The 19,815-nt window shown below is 35.6% G+C and overlaps 1 protein-coding gene across 3 annotated transcripts; it reads left to right on the top strand.

Moving 5' to 3' along the window:
* The first annotated feature begins 7,902 nt into the window (after positions 1-7,902).
* On the top strand, positions 7,903-19,603 carry LOC122299449 (acyl-carrier-protein phosphodiesterase PptH-like). Of its 3 annotated transcripts, XM_043109748.1 has the most exons (8): positions 7,903-8,270; positions 8,380-8,533; positions 8,966-9,404; positions 11,951-12,070; positions 12,195-12,248; positions 13,604-13,767; positions 18,962-19,138; positions 19,283-19,603. In XM_043109748.1, the coding sequence occupies exons 3-8, from the start codon at positions 9,006-9,008 to the stop codon at positions 19,491-19,493; spliced, it is 1,125 nt and encodes a 374-aa protein (XP_042965682.1). In that variant the 5' UTR covers positions 7,903-8,270; positions 8,380-8,533; positions 8,966-9,005; the 3' UTR covers positions 19,494-19,603. The 3 variants fall into 3 exon arrangements, with proteins under 3 accessions (XP_042965682.1, XP_042965681.1, XP_042965683.1); XM_043109747.1 differs by lacking the exon at positions 8,380-8,533 and having other exon boundaries at positions 7,905-8,270; XM_043109749.1 differs by lacking the exons at positions 7,903-8,270; positions 8,380-8,533 and having other exon boundaries at positions 9,193-9,404; positions 11,995-12,070.
* Positions 19,604-19,815: the final 212 nt, after the last annotated feature.

Below are 19,815 nucleotides of genomic sequence, written 5' to 3'. Positions count from 1 at the left end.
AGCTAGGCTAGTGGCTACCCCAATTCGAAAGTCATTGGATGTCTTCGCTAACGCGTCATATAGAAGGATACAGCTACAGGGACCGATGTCCCTACCTACAAATCCAACTGTAACTGTATTTTAATTTAATTTTTTATTTTAATTTTAATTTTTTTGTTTTATTCATTTTTTTAACATCTTTTAATTTTTTTATATAAAAAATACATAAAATCGCTTAAAAAATTAAAAAAAAAAAAAGATTAAAAAAAAAGGTTAACTGTCGGTACATAACCTTTTCAAACCGCATTATCCAATATAGAATAGTGGCCTATTTTCTTTACTTAATGCGTTTGCCGGCCTATATATTGAGAATGATGTGCAATGAGTAGAGGATCGCACACATCATTGATCAAATGAAAGTAAAAGGCATGCTTGATTAATTGCAAAATCAACACCTGATTTTTGCTTATTTGTAATGCGAGACTTCATGAGTTCTCAATTTTCGTAAAATTAATGTATATCTAATTTTTTATTTTTATTTTTGTAATTCGAGGCCACTGCCAACCTCTCATTTGATAATTAAAGGAGGTCACATGGCATCATTATGTCACGTGTCAATTTTTGATTATATTAATTTTACAATCATAGTTTTGAATTATATTAATTTGTAAGATTCCTTTTAGAAGATTACCGAGTAAACCAAACATTCCCTTAATCAATAGATTACTTATTCGTAGAAGTCTTTGTTGGTATATTATATGTAAGAACAAGGGAGACGTAGCCTAATCACCTATGGCAGCTGTTAGTTAAAGCAAGCTAATTATATTCTTGGTATTGCGGGCACTCCACCGGGAAGACCTTGTACTTTTCTTTGAAGGTTGTAGGTTCATGCTTCGGGGTCATCATCTTAGGCTTAACAATTGTTTGTACTTCTTTATCTGTACCGTTTGTCAACATCATGTTTACTTAATTGTTTGCCGTTTATCATGCATTTCACGAAATCCCAAAAAAAAAAATATTAATCTCGTAAACTTCAATCCATCTTTGAATGGCCCCACTACCTTTTGCAGAATTCAAAATTCAAGCGTAACGCGTCCTAACCATGTAAAGATTAGCAACCAGATCAGCATTCATTTGCAACGCCCCAAATCCGAAGCAATAAACAGACAGAGTTTCGCTTATATTTTTAAAACTTTTTTTCTGTTTATAAATATATATCAAATATACAACCTTCAAATTATTCATAACTATCATACAATGATCATCAAAATCTCATTCACAAGTTCGGTTGGAGCTATTAATTAAATTCGAAATAATTACAATATAAATACTTCAAAAACTCTTTATACAACCAAAACCATCATGCTTGCAAACTTCCAACCTTAAGTGACTAACCCAAGTCCACTCTAGAATTTTTGACTCAAAAGCTATGACTTCAAAGGAAGAAACTTTCTACAATTCTGAATAATATGTGAAATAAAATGGTGAGCTACCGCGTACTCAATAAGTAGCAATTTAATGGAAGGATGGGCATTGGCAATTTTCTTGACTAGAAGAAAGTGAATAAATTTTCAATAAAATATTATGGTAATACAATTCTATCTCAACCAACATATTCAATCAAGTATCATATTCAAGGTCATGTGATAATAGGGAAATCACAAATATACCACAAAAATATCATGCCACGAGGATATCAATATACCACAAAGATATCATGCGATGAAGATATCACGCTACGAGGAAGGTCGAACATGCCACAAAGACATTCATATCATGGGTTTAAGAATAAATAGCATGCTCACATTTAATTTTTCAAATTTAATAAATCATATAGCATTTTTCAAACATTTCAACTATTACAAAATTTACACAAATCCCACAAGTAAAGCCAAAATACCATAAGATCAATGTGCACAAATCTAAAGTTTACACTAGTTTAAAATATAATACCCAAGTGCACTATTCTAAACAAAACCAACAATTCTTTCAGTAAAAGTTTATTAAAGAGCCACTTACCTTGATTTCGAGTCAAAATAGTCACAATATTCCTTTGCTAACGGTCACTCGAAACCTATTTCAAGGCCATTATAATTCATTAACTTCTATTCTAAAAATGATCTCACTTAACTCTACAATTTCACACAATCATTAATAACATAAATTTAAACTTGTTCTAAAAGATTATCCTCCAAAATTGATAAACTTCACATTGTTAGGTTACGAATATGTTGCCGAGCAGCACATACATCGGCCTCCATCCCCTTATTATTTCAATATAAGTAAGGTCTACACTCAACCATATAATAGTGACATACATATGGATTAATTCTAGCTAATACCCACCACTAACACTTGAATATTAAATCAATCTTCAATACACCCTACTAGCCTTTTCAACTAGGTATATTCTCAACAATTCACAGTACCAAATATTAACAAATTTTATATTCAAAATTCATTAAATATACTATTTATGAGGGATAAGAACTCACTTAAAAATGTCGTTAGTGGTAATGAAACAATAAGGAGCAGTGATTGTGGTAGAGGTTACACACATAGAGAGAAAAAATATATATGTACGATAAAGGAAGAGAGACAGAGAGTGTGTGTGTGTATATATATATATGGTGGGGTTAGAGAGAGAGAATGATGGGGTTGGGAGAAAGAAAGAAAGAGAGAGTGGGTCTGGGGTAGAGAGAGAGAGACAAGGTGAGAGAGGGGTGTGTGAGAGAGAGAAATTCAGACGGGGCAAGGGGGAGAACTTATGTGAAGGGAAGAGGTTGGGGGCGGGGGAAGAAAAACAAAGAATAAAAAATTCTTTTAAGTCCTACGAAAAAAAATTTTGATGCACATTGTTTTATAGAGAATATTTTTTCGGTTTATCTTTTCAAGAACGTAACATTTCATCATTATTAAAGTTATCATTAATAATAATATTAACATTAACATCAAAATGTATATTATCATGACAATTCCCCATATGTACTGTGAGTTCCTACTGGTGACCGTAGTATAATTTATGTTAAAATTATGTTGTTTGCATATTAGTACTTCTCAATGTATTGATAACATAACATTTCATCATAATATCATTACAACATCATACATTTGCACCCATTAGCCTTATGTGTCATAAATTTGATTCTGCTTCAGTATTCTTTAAAAAGAATTCATTCAAAAATCGTTGACTGTTCTTCGTCAACCAATGAGTTACTACTTCATTTTTATTTACTCCAGAGTGTACAAATGAATTTTACTAGAATAATTCCACATCCTAGCCTTTAGGGTCATGATAAAAATTTATATTTTCCTACTATACTTGAAAGTGTTTTTCATGACATATAAAGTATGTTTTTTGTGAAGATGAAAATTTCATATGATATGCAAAAATTGTAGAAATTCTACATTTCATGTAAGCAAGTAACTAATATTCAATATATCATATAACATGATGCTTCATGTTCAAAATGACATTTATATCATGAATGTAATATTTATTAATAAATCATAAATAAATTATCAAACTTATTCTAAGTTAGGATTTGAGCCACTAAAGAAGATGTTCATAATCAAAATGGTTAAATAACTATTATTTACAAAACTGCCCCTATACTTAACAAAATTTCCACTAAAATCCTAAATTTTCACTATTTGCATTTGGGTCCCAAAATTCACAAACCTAATCTATTTTCTAAAATCATCTATGTCCTTAGAATTGCAAGATCAAAAGGCAACCATGCTAAAAATGCTCAACCCATTCCATGCATCCCTTTTACGGCCTATATGTGATTTCAAGTTTAAAACCTCTATAGATGTATGTGTGCTTCAAATTTCCTCAAATGTAACCTTGAATATAATCTTAGAGACAATTTAAAAAACTTAGATTCAGGTCATACAAGTTCATCCCAACACTTAGGCACTTGATTAAGGCCAAAACATCATTAAACCATCCATGAAGCATATATGCATGATGTTTCTAACTTTCATTTTTCCAAGAAATGTTTTCAAACCTAACTAAATTATGCATTTCTATTCTTATCTCAATCAAAATTCTTTTCCTAAATGCTCATTATTCAAACCTAGGCAAATTAATCAAAACTTCATAAGTTAAACATAAATCAAGTAAAACTAATGCATGCTAGATGATCAACACAATATATGAATATGAATTTATAACCTATCATGGCGTGCTTTCAAGCTTAAATTTAATATTTCAAAATCCATTCTAAGACATTAGTGAATCATATAAAATCATATTAAGACATGCCATGACCAAAAATTCAACCCAAAGTAATTTATTCAGTCAATACCTCCAAATTGACCCAGTTTGCACCTAGCATGGTAATCCTCAATTAAACTCAATTAAAATTTCATTCTCATACCATAAATTAAAGCCTAACATGTTATGCTAATACTAAACAAAGGTTAGGGCAATGTTACTTACAAAACTCATGGCCCTTGAGCTCCCAACACAACCTCTCTTCAAGAACTCTCTTAAACTTACTCGGTTTCACTCTATTTGCACACTAAGGGGGAGAAAGGCTCTCAACAACTCAAGAGAAGGCTTTGACAAGTGGTGTGAGGAAGGGAGGAGGTGAATGAGCTATTTGTATGGCTTCATGGAGGGTGAGGGGCGTGGGTTTGGATGAAAAAGGTGTTGGGATTGGTTGAAGTGAGCGGTGGAGTGTGGAGGTGGAAGATTCAGCTTGTGTCATACTTTGTGTAGATGAATAGTATTCAAACTCTTCATCATTTCTATATTTCAGGTGTTTCCTTGTGTTTTTGCTTGCAGGCGCTGCCATGGTTCAAAAAATAAAACAAAAATGCAAAGAAATGCAAATGAGGTCATGCCACATGCCATCAGGTAAGGGTCTTCAAAGGCTAGCCATATTTCATCATCTCTTTGTCCAATCTCCATGGCTTTGTTTTGTAGGAATGATGACACTTCTTAATGGCTTTTCAAGGTGATGGAAGGTGGAGGGATTGGCTGCAAGTGGTCATTTAAGAGCAGGTCATGGAAGGGTATGGAATGGGGTGGTTGTTGAATGACTCTTTGTGCCAATGCCAATTGGTTTTGGCATTTCTATGGGAAACACTTGGTCAATAGCCTCATAAGTACTTGAGGGAACTCTTAAGGATTGGAAGGAAGGGGTGATGGCATGTGGAAGGGGTTCAACAAAGAGCATAAATTCTTTGAATGGTTGAGGTCCTAGGTTTGGTTTTAACTGAACTCTCAAGGGAATAGTTGGATTTTGATGGTTTCTTGAACCCATTTCCTCCAATTCTAAGTCTAAACTTTGGGTGATATGGTGAGGTGTGAATAGTGAAATTTGTCTAAAAAGTTGATGGCAATGGCATGGGTTAGGGGCTGGTTTGATGAAGTGCACATGGTGGTGTACTTAGGTACCAATTGGTGGTCATTTGGGCATTGACATGGCTTGGTTCCAATTGATATGTGTTGGGTCAAGCCTAGCCTTCTAAGTTATTCTAAGAGCAATGCAAAATAAAAACCAAAAATTTATGACCATAAATATGAAGAAAAAAACATTTTTTAAGTAAACCATGCAAAAATTAAGATTTGAGGTTACTATTCATGTGTTAGATGAATAGTACTTCTCAACTCAAGTTAAAATCCTAACCATGGTTGGGAGGGAACCCTAGGGGCCTATGGATCATCTTGGCCTTAAGGGAAATCAATGGTATTGTATATGTGGACCTTATTTAGAAGGATAAAAATGAAAGACAAGGCTTTTTGGGCCTTATAGTTGGGTTTGTTGAGCTATTTGTGTAAGCTTTGGATGTGGGCTTTAGTGTGGGTTATTGTATGGAACTTATGTCCAGATTTGTAGGGCTCAACTCTAGACTTAGAGGCCTACTAAGTTGGTCTCAATCTTAGGTCTTTCTTAGGTTTGGCCAATGGTCTTCACTCTCACTAAGTTAGGCCCAATGGCTTCATACCCCTCACATATTGGGCTTAATTTTTAAGGTTCTTCAAAATATGCCTAGAACCTTATAGCTTCCAATTTGGTCTAGAGCTTATGGCACATATTCTTAGCCTATCACTTCTTTAGTGACTTAGGGCCCTAAGTAAACCATTCTTGGGCTACTTCTAAACCCATCCAACACTTGGCCTTTTAGCTTAGCTCCTCAATAATGCCAAGTGTCATACTATTATTGGCCTCTTGGTAGATATTCTAAATAAAAAATAATTAGAATCATTCAATAGTTCTAACTAAACCTATTGTATGATTCTCACGCTAGAATAAACTATGAAATCCTTCTTAAAAAAAATCACAATACTAACTAGGATCATGGATGCTAAGGTCAAGTCTTGACAAGTTTTTTAGGTGGGGTGTTACATCCCGATAATAACAACTAGGGTGTTGCCGATCGGTTGGCATCCCTGGCACCATGGATCCTCATCAGGCTCCTTACTCAGGAATGAAATGCCATAATTGTGAATATGCTAAATTCTTCTGATGTGAATATGTTAGCCCAAGGTACTCTTTTAGGTGATACCAGCCTATTAGGCACTAGTGTATAGGATTTTAGGATGTGGAGTTTCGTTATATTCCTTGAGAAGCAAATTTTGTAACACACACATTGACTAGATTTTATAAAAAGATGGAGGATACTAGAATTTAGTGGTATTCAATTCCAAATTTGTCAAATAATCTATTATTCTTGACATGTCTATGTAATTATACTCTTGTAAAGCTTGTTTTTGAATGAAGTTGTTTCAGTTATTAAAATTTATATGTTATATCAAAAGTCAAATGTTTTATTAAGATTTATAATATCAATTTTATGTCAAATTAATTTTGTGTTATAAGATTAATATACATAAATAATAAGATTTTAAGATTTTGTGTTATATTAATTAGCAATTTAGTATATAATAGAATATAAAAAAATTATATATAATATAAAAGATTATATAAAAAAATTAAAAAATAATATATATATGTAATACTTGCTAGGGGCAATTTATAAGCTTGCACCCAGAATTCTTCTTTATTGAAAAGAACTTCGTTAATGGAACAGTTACCTTCAAAAACTTGCAGGCACAGCAGCCATCTGTCAAAAGACCATGGCCTGCCACTCATGACATGCTAAAGGTCCTTTTCTTGGTTGAACTCGATAAGATATTTGTTGGTTCCAACTTCAGAGAAATGAAACCAACTCTCACATCTCCAAACTTTGGACATAGTTGTTTTGAAAGCTTCTTGATTAACTGGTCTCTCAGCTATGAGCATGGCCAATAAGCAGAACTTTCCATGCTGCCTAGCTTTAGCAGTCGAGTTGGGTGGCAGGATCATTACTCCTTTTTCCTTCTCAGTGAGGCTAAGGCCTTCCCATTGCTTTGCTAAATCTTCCTCCATTGAAACCACTCCAAACCAGCTGAGCTAGTTTAAGGGACCCCACTCTCCTATAGAGAGAAAACACCTCACCCAACAGGAGAGGACCCGTGTTTGTGTTGTAGTACGTACTCTAGAACACCCGATGAAGATAAATCTTGTAAAGCTTGTTTTTGAATGAAGTTGTTTCAGTTATTAAAATTTATATGTTATATCAAAATTCAAATGTTATATTAAGATTTATAATATTAATTTTATGTTAAATTAATTTTGTGTTATAAGATTAATATACATAAATAATAAGATTTTAAGATTTTGTGTTATATTAATTAGCAATTTAGTATATAATATATATAATAGAATATAAAAAAATTATATATAATATAAAAGATTATATAAAAAAATTAAAAAATAATATATATATGTATGTATGTATGTATGTATTGGCCTGATTTATTTCAAGCCGGTATTCTAAAAATTAAAATCAAAATTAGACCCATTTTTAACCCATTTTACTAAATGGAAACTGCTATTCGACCTTACCGGTTCAAAACTGAACTGAACTCACCAGTTTCGATTTCATTTGCCGATTTTTCAAATCTTTTTTACAGCTCTAAAAATGGGTGGATTCAAGCTCAATCGGGTCGAGTACAGGATGAAGCTGCAACTTGTTAATGCATCCGGGTTCACTCACCAAAGCTGGTATGGAGTCTCTCCATCCCGAACCCGCACCGGAACTTGCACTTCCATTTTGCCGTCTCCATCATCCATATACGTGTCCATACCAAGGCCCAAAGAAATAACAGGAACAAAATCTATATCGATATGATCAATGATTTATGCAAAAGTAGTCAACAGCGGAAGGAAGAAAGCGGCAAAGCGCCCAACTCTTCTTCCTGTTGATTGGGTAAAAAAGAGACTCTAAAAAAGGTACCCATTTTTCTATCTTCACTGTTTATAGTTTTAATTTCTGATTGCATATGAAGTGTTTGTGGGGTTTATGTTTGATCTTGCTTTGAAGTTTTTCTTCGGGTTTCAGTCCCGTTTGTTTTGAAAACAAATGGGTAGAATTAAGTTGACCCAGGTTGCACTGCTTGGCCTCAAGCTTCACATCCGTAGTTGGGGATGGTCGGCACTTAAATTCCGAAAAGGAAATAAATTCTGGAAAAGAACATAATGTACGGAAAACAGAGGTAACATCAAATTAGCAATTTCTGAATTTTCAATGAACATGTTTGGTATGGATAAATCATGCGATTGATGACAAAAGCCCCCACAGTTACGTCCCCATTAAAAAAACAAAGACAAACGTGAGCAGGTTGGGATATAAATACATTCGCAGGAAACGTATATGTAGTATGTCTTCATGTACGTATGAATGGTAGGATCAAATGATATTGGTCTAAAACAAAGCTAGTGCAGAAAGATAACGGTTACTTGTATTTTTCTTTCTTTCTTTTTTTTTTTTTTTCCAAGTTTTTATTTTTATTTTTTCTATTCAAGCTTTTTTTTTAGAAACTTAATCTGTAATCATAGTCATGCATATTGTGTGAAAAGCTACTGATTAGTATTTTGCTTGTCCGTTGATGCCTTTAAATTGATTGATGTACAATTGCATATTGTAGGTGAAAGGTTTGGTCAGTTCTTGATTCTCATACTCTACAGATGTTCGTGAGGTTTATCCCTACCTGCCTGAGTCTATCTCAAAAACCCACCAATTTGAACTATCTTTCCAAGAGCATCGCATTACACAATTTCAAAAGAAAAATAAGAACTTTGTACACCAAACGACTTCAAATACCACCATCTACTTCTGGAGATGCTGGTGGCTTGCGTGTCTTTGTCCTCTCTGACTTGCACACAGACTATGCAGAGAACATGGAATGGGTGAAGTCCATTTCTACTGCGAGACATAAAAAAGATGTTCTTCTCGTTGCGGGTGACGTAGCAGAAACATACGACAACTTTGTTTTGACTATGCGTCTCTTGAAGGATGGATTTGAGCATGTCTTCTTCATACCAGGAAACCATGATCTTTGGTGTCGTCGGGATGGAGAAGATTATGTAAGAGACACAATTCCTTCTCTACAACTTTGCGTCCTTTCTAATTTACCAGATCCACTACAAGTATTTCATAGCTAAGAATGTACTAGGTTTCTGCATCTCTGTTTGTGTGTATCTGTCTATACACACGTGCAGACTTGTAGTTGTGATAGAATATATAATATTTACTAACAGTTTTAAATGATTATTTTTTTTTATCAACATTACTGTTTCGAATAACTTATTGAGAGAAGCTAAGTGGGTGAAATGTCGGGGCCCAGCATAGGTTGGTTTGTTGACGATCAGGATGCTTGCATTAAGTTTCACTAATCTTTTTCATGATTGGTATTGTTTGAAAGCTTCTAACCTTGTTCATCAGTGTCATGGAGTATGTTCATTTGTGTCGCTTGGTAGTCATATAAATGTCACGATTTGGTAATTGCACAGGTGTTGACTAAATTCTGTAACTCATTATGTTATTTTTTTTTAAGCAAAACAATCGTTTACTAAAATGTACGCGGATAAGATGTTTGTATGGTAAATTGCTTCAAATTCCAGCTAATGACCTTGTGAAAAGTTGGGAATTAAGGGGGTATAAGACTGTTTTGTAAGGTGGTAATCCCGTGTTCATATAGAGAGAGTAATGAATCATGGTCCAAATCCTGTGTAAAGATATTGGTACCAAGGCTTGGTTCTTTTGCAAATGTGAGGTTTCAGAACAAGTGGGACTTCATCCCAAGTGGATACTTTATCTCATGTCAAGGCTTTGGCAATAGTGGGAGCTTGAGCCCAAGTTGGTTCTCCAATATGAGTAGTTGTTTGGTAGAGTTTTGAGGCTTAAAGATGACTGCATGTGTGAGTAGTGTAGAGTAGCTCTTGGGTTTGAAAAATATCCTTGTATGCCGTGTGTGAGTTGTGAGCATATTTCTTATTTGAGTGTGAGAGCATAATTATGGGTATTTGGCTTTCAGCTTTTAAATTTTTGTCATCTGCATTGTTGATAGTGGATTTTGGGTAGTGCTGCATTTGGATAGTCATGGAGTTGGCCAAACCAAAATCTCATTCTTTATATAATTTTTCTCTTTAATTTTAGCGATTTTGTGACGTGCTTCTGTTAATTCCAATTTCCAACCAACTGGAATTGAGCTTCTTTGGTCACAAAAACCAGTTTCATAGCAAGATGTTTCTCTACAATATTGAAGAAGGATTCCAACTGTCTATCAAACTTGTTAACTTGGAACTACTTGTGAATTTTATGCTGAAAGGAGCCTCTTTTTGTCTGTATTTTCTTCTTAAGAAGAAATTGCACTATTCCATCGCTTTCTTAACTATGCTTAGGCTTTTGGTGCCATTGTGTTGCTATAGCTTGGCTTGTTAACAAGAAACTTGAGAGCCTTAGTTTACTTCTTTAGGCTGGTGAAAGACCAAGAGAACTTATTAAAAATCCTAGGTTGAGCAGAGTGCTGCTGTTTTACATACATATTTGGTGAAAGCTCTATTGTATTTTTTGTATAACTAATCGAAACTTTAAAAATATAACAAGCATAACTCAAGTACAGTGGATGTATACAAGAGAAGCACCTAATTGGAAATAGAAAAATATGCAAGAAAGTTCTGAAAACTTAGCCCATTAAAGTCTATAGTGGCGGCCCAAAGAAACAAATTATTGAAGAAATAAGTTTTAATTTCTTCCATCGCCCGCTCTTGGTTTGCAAGATTTTTATCATTCCTTTGCCTCTCAGTGCACCACACCAGACGTAGAGGGACTATTTCTCCCCTGCTGCAATATGTGTGTTGTGTTGCCACCTTGCCCTTTTTAGTTAACGAAGAGATCTACTAACCATATGAGCATGACCCAAACCCATCAAACTCTTCCAAATATATCATTGCATAAGACTTTAGCAAACATGCTATGGAATGAAAGGTAGTTTATAGATTTCATGCAGTTCATGTACATATAGCACCCTCAGTAACAATGATTTGGCTATTCCTTAAGTTATCCATGGTGAGTGTCTTCCCTAAGGAGATTGTCCAAGCGAATAAAGTAGCTATTAGAGGCACTTTGATGGATAGCCTATTTTCTATGTTTTCACTCATTTGGATTCCACTTAATGAAGATCCTGAGAAAGCTAACCATCAGGTAGTTCAGGTTCACTAGATCTGAAAAGCTGCCCATCTGAACTCCAGATCCATTTCTTTGTTTACTAATCACTTATGGGATGAGAATCATAACAGTCTGAACCTGAGCTTTAGACAAGATGCTTGTATTGTTTAAAAGTCTTAATTTATACCTCCCACCTTCACCCCTTTCCCTCTTGTTATCAGTTTTGTCATTAAAACTTATACATTTGACTTTAACAATATGGCTTCGTCTGACCTGCATTGCAGCATTTCTGTTCTCAGGTAGAAACTGACAATTGCTATCTGATGATGACATTAATTTCACCTGCTTCGTAATGTGATTCCATTTTGAGGCTCATTCTTCATTTTCTGTTTATGACATTTCAATGCTCAATATCTACTCATGAAATTAACTATCTTTGCTCCTGATATCATTGTAATTTCAGGAAGATTCTCTTGAAAAGCTAAATAGGTTGCTTGATGCGTGTAGAGAACTTGGAGTTGAGACCAATCCTATGGTGATAGATGGCTTGGGAATCATTCCTATATTCTCATGGTACCACGAGGTGAATGGTTTATTAGTGTGCATTTTACATCCTTTTGGCAGTTTCTAACTCCTAGATCATTGTTTGCTTGTTCCATGCGGTGCTCAATTTTGCATTTATGAATGGATGCACTCTTTTCTTGCAGAGCTTTGATCGAGAGAAGGATGTAGCTGGCATCCGTATCCCGTCTTTGGAGATGGTGATTTACTTTCTTTCCTACTAGTAAGGGTTTTCATGTTACTCCTATCAAGCAGGAACACTTGATATAGGTTCCTTTTACTTTTATTTGATACGCAGTGCAGATGTTTTAATGTTTGAACCAGAAAACATTTTAATTGGGCAAACAGTAGGCTTAATATTCACCTATGGCATAATATCTAAAGGGAACAGGCAATGTGCTGCAGAACTTCATGATTCCCAACTAGTGTTTTTGACAAGGGTTCCATTCCTAAATTGTTTAGGTTCTCATAGAAAATGCTACGGTGACTTACAAAGAAATGAAAAAATAGTTCTAGTGTTTGATTAGATACCAGAAAAGAATTGCTACCTTCACACCCTTCTACTCAATTTTGTTAATGAAAGAGGGTTTGGACATCAGAATAATTTGTTTAGTTCGCATACTACAAATAAATAACAGTTTTTACTTGTTTTGAACCTCATCATCCTAAGTGGTCTGTGTTACAGGTGGTCTTCTTATTTGTTTCTGATTCTTTGGTGATTAATTCTCACATGGGTTGTGATTTATATGACACTTATCCAATTTGAAGTTTGGGCACCGAATACTTGAGGACTTGACACCTATGTCATCCCTTGTTTGGAGTTGACCATCATTAACTAAATTTTATAGAACCCCATAGGTTGTTATGCATTTCTATTGATGAAGCTGTATGTTTTTAGTCTTTGAATATAAATAAAATGATTCGATTCAGTTAATTCTATCAGTTTAACTTTTGGGGATAAATAGTGATTTAACATGATCAGTGCAGGGGTCCTGAGATTAAATTGTGACTTCACCCTTCACCCTCTATTTCAGTTGAATATTTCACCTGTTGAGCTCCTATGGTAAAGGAGAGTCTGGCTTTCGCCTAAGCAGAAGTGCTAGATTATAAATCAAATAATTAAATTCGCATGTTTACATCAAGTTAACCTTTTCGGATAAGTGATAATTTTACAATTAGCACTTTCTTAGTGGTTTATGGTTCTTCAGAATACCAGCACTCAAACATACAGCTTTGTAAATTTTATATCATTAACTCGAGACGGAAAGCATATATGCAACTTCCCATGGAGAAATCTTGGACCTGCTGCTTCCAGTACTCGTCTTTTTTGTCAAAAAATGACCATTGTGTTCATTTTGACAAACCAATGCATATAATTTTTCACAATTACATCATATAGATAACATCATTTGAATGCTATTCTATTGGGCTGCATTCCCTTGCTTCCTATATTTGTCTAATACATCATTTAAGTTTTCATTTGACTGCATTATAATGCACTGGGTTCTCTAACCATGAATTAGGTTTGTGCTGGTAATTTTGTTTCCCTGTGTAGGCATGCAAGGACTTTCATGCATGCAGGTGGCCTGTGGAACTGTCAAATCGGGATACCTCCCTTGCTTTATACTTCGATGCAATTAACGAAAAAAATATGAATGTGATCAAGGAAATCCAGAGGGCTTGTACCCAAATAATTACATTTTCTCACTTTGTTCCCAGGTCAGTAAATCAATCTTCTAAAGATCTAATTTTCTTTGGTTAGATTTCTTCTTATTTATTTGGGTGGTTGGATGATTTCATAATTGTACTTATGACCAGGTTCTAAGAATCTCATATCGAATTTGTTTTGAGTTAAACTCCTTTACTTATAACCTGACACTCTCTAATCAAATAAGATACCTGGGGGCTTGAGGCAAGATAATATTTTGTTATAATTGGATGATCTTTTTTGCTTATATTATGTAGTTACTTAGATAGGCCTTCATATATAGTCTTTTACTTTGTACGGAACATGAGACCTACCAAGATAATATATTGTTATAATTAGATGATCATTTCTGTTTATATTATGGAATTACTTTTATAGGCCTCCATATCATAGTCTTTTACTTTGTATGTAAATTCAATTATTCTTACTTTTCTCAAAAAAAATGTAAATTCAATTATTGCTAATTTTTATCTCAGGGTGTTGATTACTCAATGTTATGTCATGTTGATTACATTGTCCACAACCACTTATTACTTTTAAGCCAAAGACGTTGAGTGGGAGTAGGCTATGTGTTAGGTTCAGATCTTATCAAACATATGCATGTCAATGTGTTTGTTTCATTATATTCTATTATGGCTATTATTTATTCTAGTTTTGGTGGTTTTGTTTATTCTATACTGTGAAAACCTTTTCCTGCTTGCCCAAAGTTTTATGAATAATCAAAATTCTTGCTCTCATGATCTGTTGTTTGGCAGACATGAGAATCCAATGGGCCTGCACCAACTCATGTTGGGCTGCTATGCAGCATGCTTCTAGGTTAAATTGGCTGTAATCTTTGGGGAAAATATTTTCTTTGAAGTTCTAAATTAGGACATCTCAAAAGGATCCTATCTTGATGGCATTTTAATTTTTTGAGACCAATATTGAAATCTCAGGATTATTGGAAACAATGAATATGGCTGTAGCTCTTTCGGGGTTTTACGGTGGTTATATTTAAGGTTAAATGAAAATTAATGGGGTGTGTGTGTTGAAAAAGAGAGAGAGAAGATGAACAGAATAAAACCATCAAGCACTCTTTCTTAGAGCTTTGTAAGCTACTGAGATCTCTCTATTAATCTCTAATTGACGAATAATATAGTTGACATGTTAGCTGCTCATTACACCTTTCCTTGATAGACTAGAAAAGGAGAGCTGTTTAGTCACTTTGACTAATATAGGTGCTACAGATAACTCAATTGTAATTAAAAAGAGTATATCAGAAAGATTAAACCCAAAAGAAGACTCATTAGCCATAGTAACAGTCCATTACGGTTTCAGATTACTCCTGACTCCTTTAAATCAAAGAAACCGGAAGGAAACTAAACCAGCTGCATTTGATCATAGAAGAGAAAAAAAAAAAAAACATAAAAGAAGCATCTCAATTCGAAATTAGTCATAAATCAGTTAAGTGTCCTAAAAGTTTAAGCTGATAGGAAGATGTGAGTTCAACAATTTAATATTATCCTAAAACTCCTCACATGTGGGCCACCTCCCATTAGTGTTATGATTGAGCTCTCAATAGGGGGTTTCTGGCTATTTTCGGTAGCCTTCAGATCGGTATGCTGCCATTTCTGATCTGCTTGTTTATCTTCATTGGGAGGTTTGCTTCACTAGAGCTGTTCGGGATTGGGAGATTGATGAAGTTTCAGCCTTCTTTAGTTTTTTATACTCTTTGAGGATTGGTGGTAATGATGGGAATAGGATGTTAAGGAAATCCAAGGGGAGCAAAAAGTTCACTGTTCAACATATTATAAGCTGTTGACTTTTCAGAGTAGTCCCCCTTTTCCTTGGAAGTGTATTTGGAGGTCTTACGTGCCTTCCAAAGTTGTTTTTATTATATGGACTGCCTCTCTTGGGAAAATTTTGATGTTGGACAGTTAAAGGAAGCGGGGTATTATTGTTATGGATTGGTGTTTCATGTGTAAGAAGCATGGGAAAAATGTGGATCATTATGATGTAGACCGACTGGAGAGGCCTTTTGAGGAGTTTGAGGTTTTTGAAGTTGTGAGGAAAATGGTAAAAGACAAGGCACTAGGCCTTGACAGTTTCTTGATGGGTTTCTTTCAAACTTGCTGGGCTGTATTAAAAGATGATCTCATGAAGGTGTTCCAGGAGTTCTACTCAGCGGGAAAGTTTGAAAAAAGCCTTAATGCTACTTTTCTCGCACTAATTCCAAAGAAGGTAGGGGCCGAGTAGATTAAGGAGTTTCCGCCTATTAGCTTAGTAAATGGGATTTACAAGATTGTTTCCAAGGTGCTAGCGAATCGTCTGAGTGAGGTAGTGGGGAAGCTTATTTCAAAACCTCAGAATGCTTTTGTTAAGGATAGACAAATTCTAGATGCGGTTCTTATTGCAAATGAATGCCTAGACAGTCGGTTGAAAACTGGTGAGGCAAGGATTATATGCAAGCTAGATATGGAGAAGGCGTATGATCATGTCAACTGGGAGTTCCTCCTTCATCTTTTGGGGAAATGCGGGTTCGGAGAGAGATGGTGTTCATGGATTAGGTGGTGTATATCATCAGTGAAATTCTCCGTCTTGATAAACGGAAGCCCAACTGGTTTCTTTCGTAGTACACGAGGCTTGAGACAAGGAAATCCGTTATCCCCTTTACTCTTTGTTATTGTGATGGAGGCACTGAGCAGAATGTCATCAGCCTTGGTTACGAATGGGTTTCTAGCTAGTTTTAAGATTGGCTCTCCGAATAGGGGACTTGTTAATGTATCTCACTTGTTGTTCGCAGATGATACTCTTTTCTTTTGCGAAGCAGATCCTAACCAGATTCGAATTTTGAAGGCCCTGGTTTTGAAGTAACTTCCAAACTGAAAGTCAATTTGAAAAAATCCGAGATGGTGCCTATTGGATGTGTTCGACATATTAGACAGTTGGATAGTATATTGGGATGTACGACTGCATCTTTACCCATGACTTATCTGGGACTTCCATTGGGGGCGGCCTCAAGAGCGGCTTCACTATGAGACTCAGTTATTGAGAAAGTGGAACGTCGGCTAGCCGAATGGAAGAGATTATATTTGTCAAAAGGTGGATGGATTACACTAATCAAGAGTACTCTTTCTAATCTACCCACCTATTTTTTGTCATTGTTTCCTATTCCAACAAATGTTGCTCTTCGGTTGGAGAAACGTCAAAGGAATTTCTTGTGGGGTGGACTGGGTGCGGAACAAAAATTTCACCTTGTTAAGTGAGAAAAGGTATGTAGCCCTATTTCGAATGGGGGCTTGGGCATTAGAGATATGAGAATCTTCAATCAGGCATTACTAGGTAAATGGCTGTGGAGATATCATAAGGAACCTGACGCCTTGTGGAAGACAATAATAGAGAGCAAATATGGGGACCTATGGGGGGGTTGGTGTACAAAAGAAGTGAGAGGAGCACATAGAGTGAGTTTGTGGATACATATAAGAAAAGGGTGGGAGGTCTTCACTCGTTATACCCGAATCCGTTTAGGAGGAGGAACCCGTATTAAGTTTTGGTATGACACTTGGTGTGATCATGTGGCTCTAAAGGAATCTTTTCCTTCATTATTCAGAGTTGCAAGAGATATTGATGCCTCAGTAGCTAATGTACTGGAAAGATCAGGGGAGCAAATTCAATGGAACATCAACTTTAGTAGGGCGGCACAAGACTGGGAGATGAGCAGTATTGAAGCCTTTTATAGCCTTTTGTATTCTATTAAACCGGGTAATTCACAAGATAGTTTATGGTGGATACCTACAGTTAAAGGTACTTTTTCGGTGCGCTCTTCTATAAATCTCTTATCCAAGAGACACCTATTCAATTTCCATGGCGAAAGATATGGAGACATAAGGTGCCACCCAAAGCAACATTCTTTGTGTGGATTGCAGCATTGGGTAAGATTCTTACAACTGATAATTTGAGGAAGCGCAGAGTGATCATCGCAGATTGGTGTTGCATGTGTAAGAAGGAAGGTGAATCGGTGGACCATCTCTTAATACACTGTGAGGTAGTGAGAAGGTTATGGAATGAGGTTCTTGGCAGAATGGACTTGGCTTGGGTTATGCCAGAGACGGTGGTTGGGGGGTATTGGCCAGTTGGAAAAAATTGAGAGGAAATCAACTGATAAAAGCGGTGTGGAAGATGATCCCTACATGCATCATGTGGTGTTTATGGCGAGAGCGCAATGACAGGACGTTCGAGGACAAAGAGAGATCGATGGAGGATTTGAAAGTTTTTTTCTTTAGAACTCTTTGTACTTGGGACCATAGCGGTTGATATCAATGGTTTGGGGTGTCACTAAACATTGTATCAGGCTTTTGCCTTCTTTTGATAATATAATTATTTTACTTATCAAAAAAAAAAAAAATGTGGATCATTACTTTTGCATTGTGAGGTGGCAAGGACTTTGTGAGATTTGCCTTTTTTGTAGAATTGCTTTGGCTTGGGTGATGCCTTTGGGAGTGGTTGATCTTCTTATTGGAACTGGCTTCATGGTTGTGCTCAAGCGGATGCGGGTTGGAAGATGGTTTTTTTGCGTCTTATGTGGTGCATTTGGATGGAAATGAATTAACGGTGTTTTAATGACAAGGAACATACTTTGGAGCCAATCCAGAACTTTTTGTGCACTTTTTACTGCTTTGGTTTTCTGCTTTAGTGATTACCGGAACCTCTTTTCATGATTTTCTGTTGTCACTTTCTGTTTCATATAATGTATCTAGGTGTTTTCTTTTGCATACTTCTAGTGTACATGGGCTTCGCCTATAAATTCGTTTCTATTTCTAATCAAATTACTTCTTTCTTGTAAAAAAAAGTTTTGGTAATTACGATCGATTTCATGATGTGATACAGTGGTTTGTGGTGGTTCCAGTGGTAGTTGAACTGTTAAATTTGTTTGATATAAGGTGGTGGTGGCTATTGGACGGCCTTGGTGCTGCTGCTAATAGTATCCAGATCTCTGTGGTCTTATATTGTACTCTGACTTCTATCATGGTCGTTCAAGGATTCTTGCAAGTTTTGCTTGTCCATTCAGCCCATCATTGTTTGGTTTCTGTTTTTAAATATATTCTCTGTTTACCAAACAAAAACTTGACATCCTGAATCATTCATGTATTGTGAGTAGAGAGTTCTATTATCCTCTTTGGTAGATAGATATCACAACTAATTGCGTTGCCATCTTCAAAAATCAAGGCAAGAGCTATGCCCAGAGAAGAGGATGCTATTCTATCCCAATCTCCCAAAAATTATTGGCTCCGATTGTCTGGAGGTTCGCATAAGATCTATCCACAGAAGCCAGGGAAGTGCATCTGCCTGTCATGTGTTTGGTCATACCCATTTCTGCTGGGATGCTGTGCTTGATGGTATCAGGTATTCTTTGTCACTGGTTCACAATGGTAAATTGGTAATGGTGAGGAATCATTAATAGGATACACACTTCCATATCCATATCCATATCCATGTATTTTGCCATTTATCCATTTCATGAGCTAATTTGTTTGCTTGCTGATGCAGGTATGTACAGGTACCATTGGCTTACCCAAGAGAACGGAAGAGGAGAATGAATGGAGGGGAAAACTGGCTGCCGTTTTGCATCTTTAGTGATGGCAAGTTTGCTGATAAACTCTCGCCCTGCTATTGGTCTGATTATTACTCTGCCAACCCAAGAACGCCTCACAATACTGAGCTTGCTCCTTGGGTTGCCAGATTCTATAAACAAACTTAACCCCATTTTTTTCCATTATCTATTTTTCTTTGCTCCAGTTAGCTCTTTCTAAAACCTTAAATATGTTTTGACAACTACCTGCAAAATGATAGCATAAATATTTTATAATATATTTAAAAATGTCTCATTTGTGACAGAAAAACCATGGTAACAAATATCACTTAAGGTTACATTTCGACCAAAATTATAAAAACTTACTGCCTACCAGCTGATCATTTATGATGAAGATATGGTAGGCCTATTTTGTCTAGTTTTATTATCCCTCACGCTTGCCATGGGATATCCAACTAATAATTGGTCTCGTTTAGTTACACAGTTAAGA

Source organism: Carya illinoinensis, chromosome 16 (genome assembly GCF_018687715.1).
Source record: "Carya illinoinensis cultivar Pawnee chromosome 16, C.illinoinensisPawnee_v1, whole genome shotgun sequence".
In the NCBI taxonomy this organism is placed as follows: Eukaryota; Viridiplantae; Streptophyta; class Magnoliopsida; order Fagales; family Juglandaceae; genus Carya; species Carya illinoinensis.
This window is presented reverse-complemented; position numbering and strand designations above follow the sequence as displayed.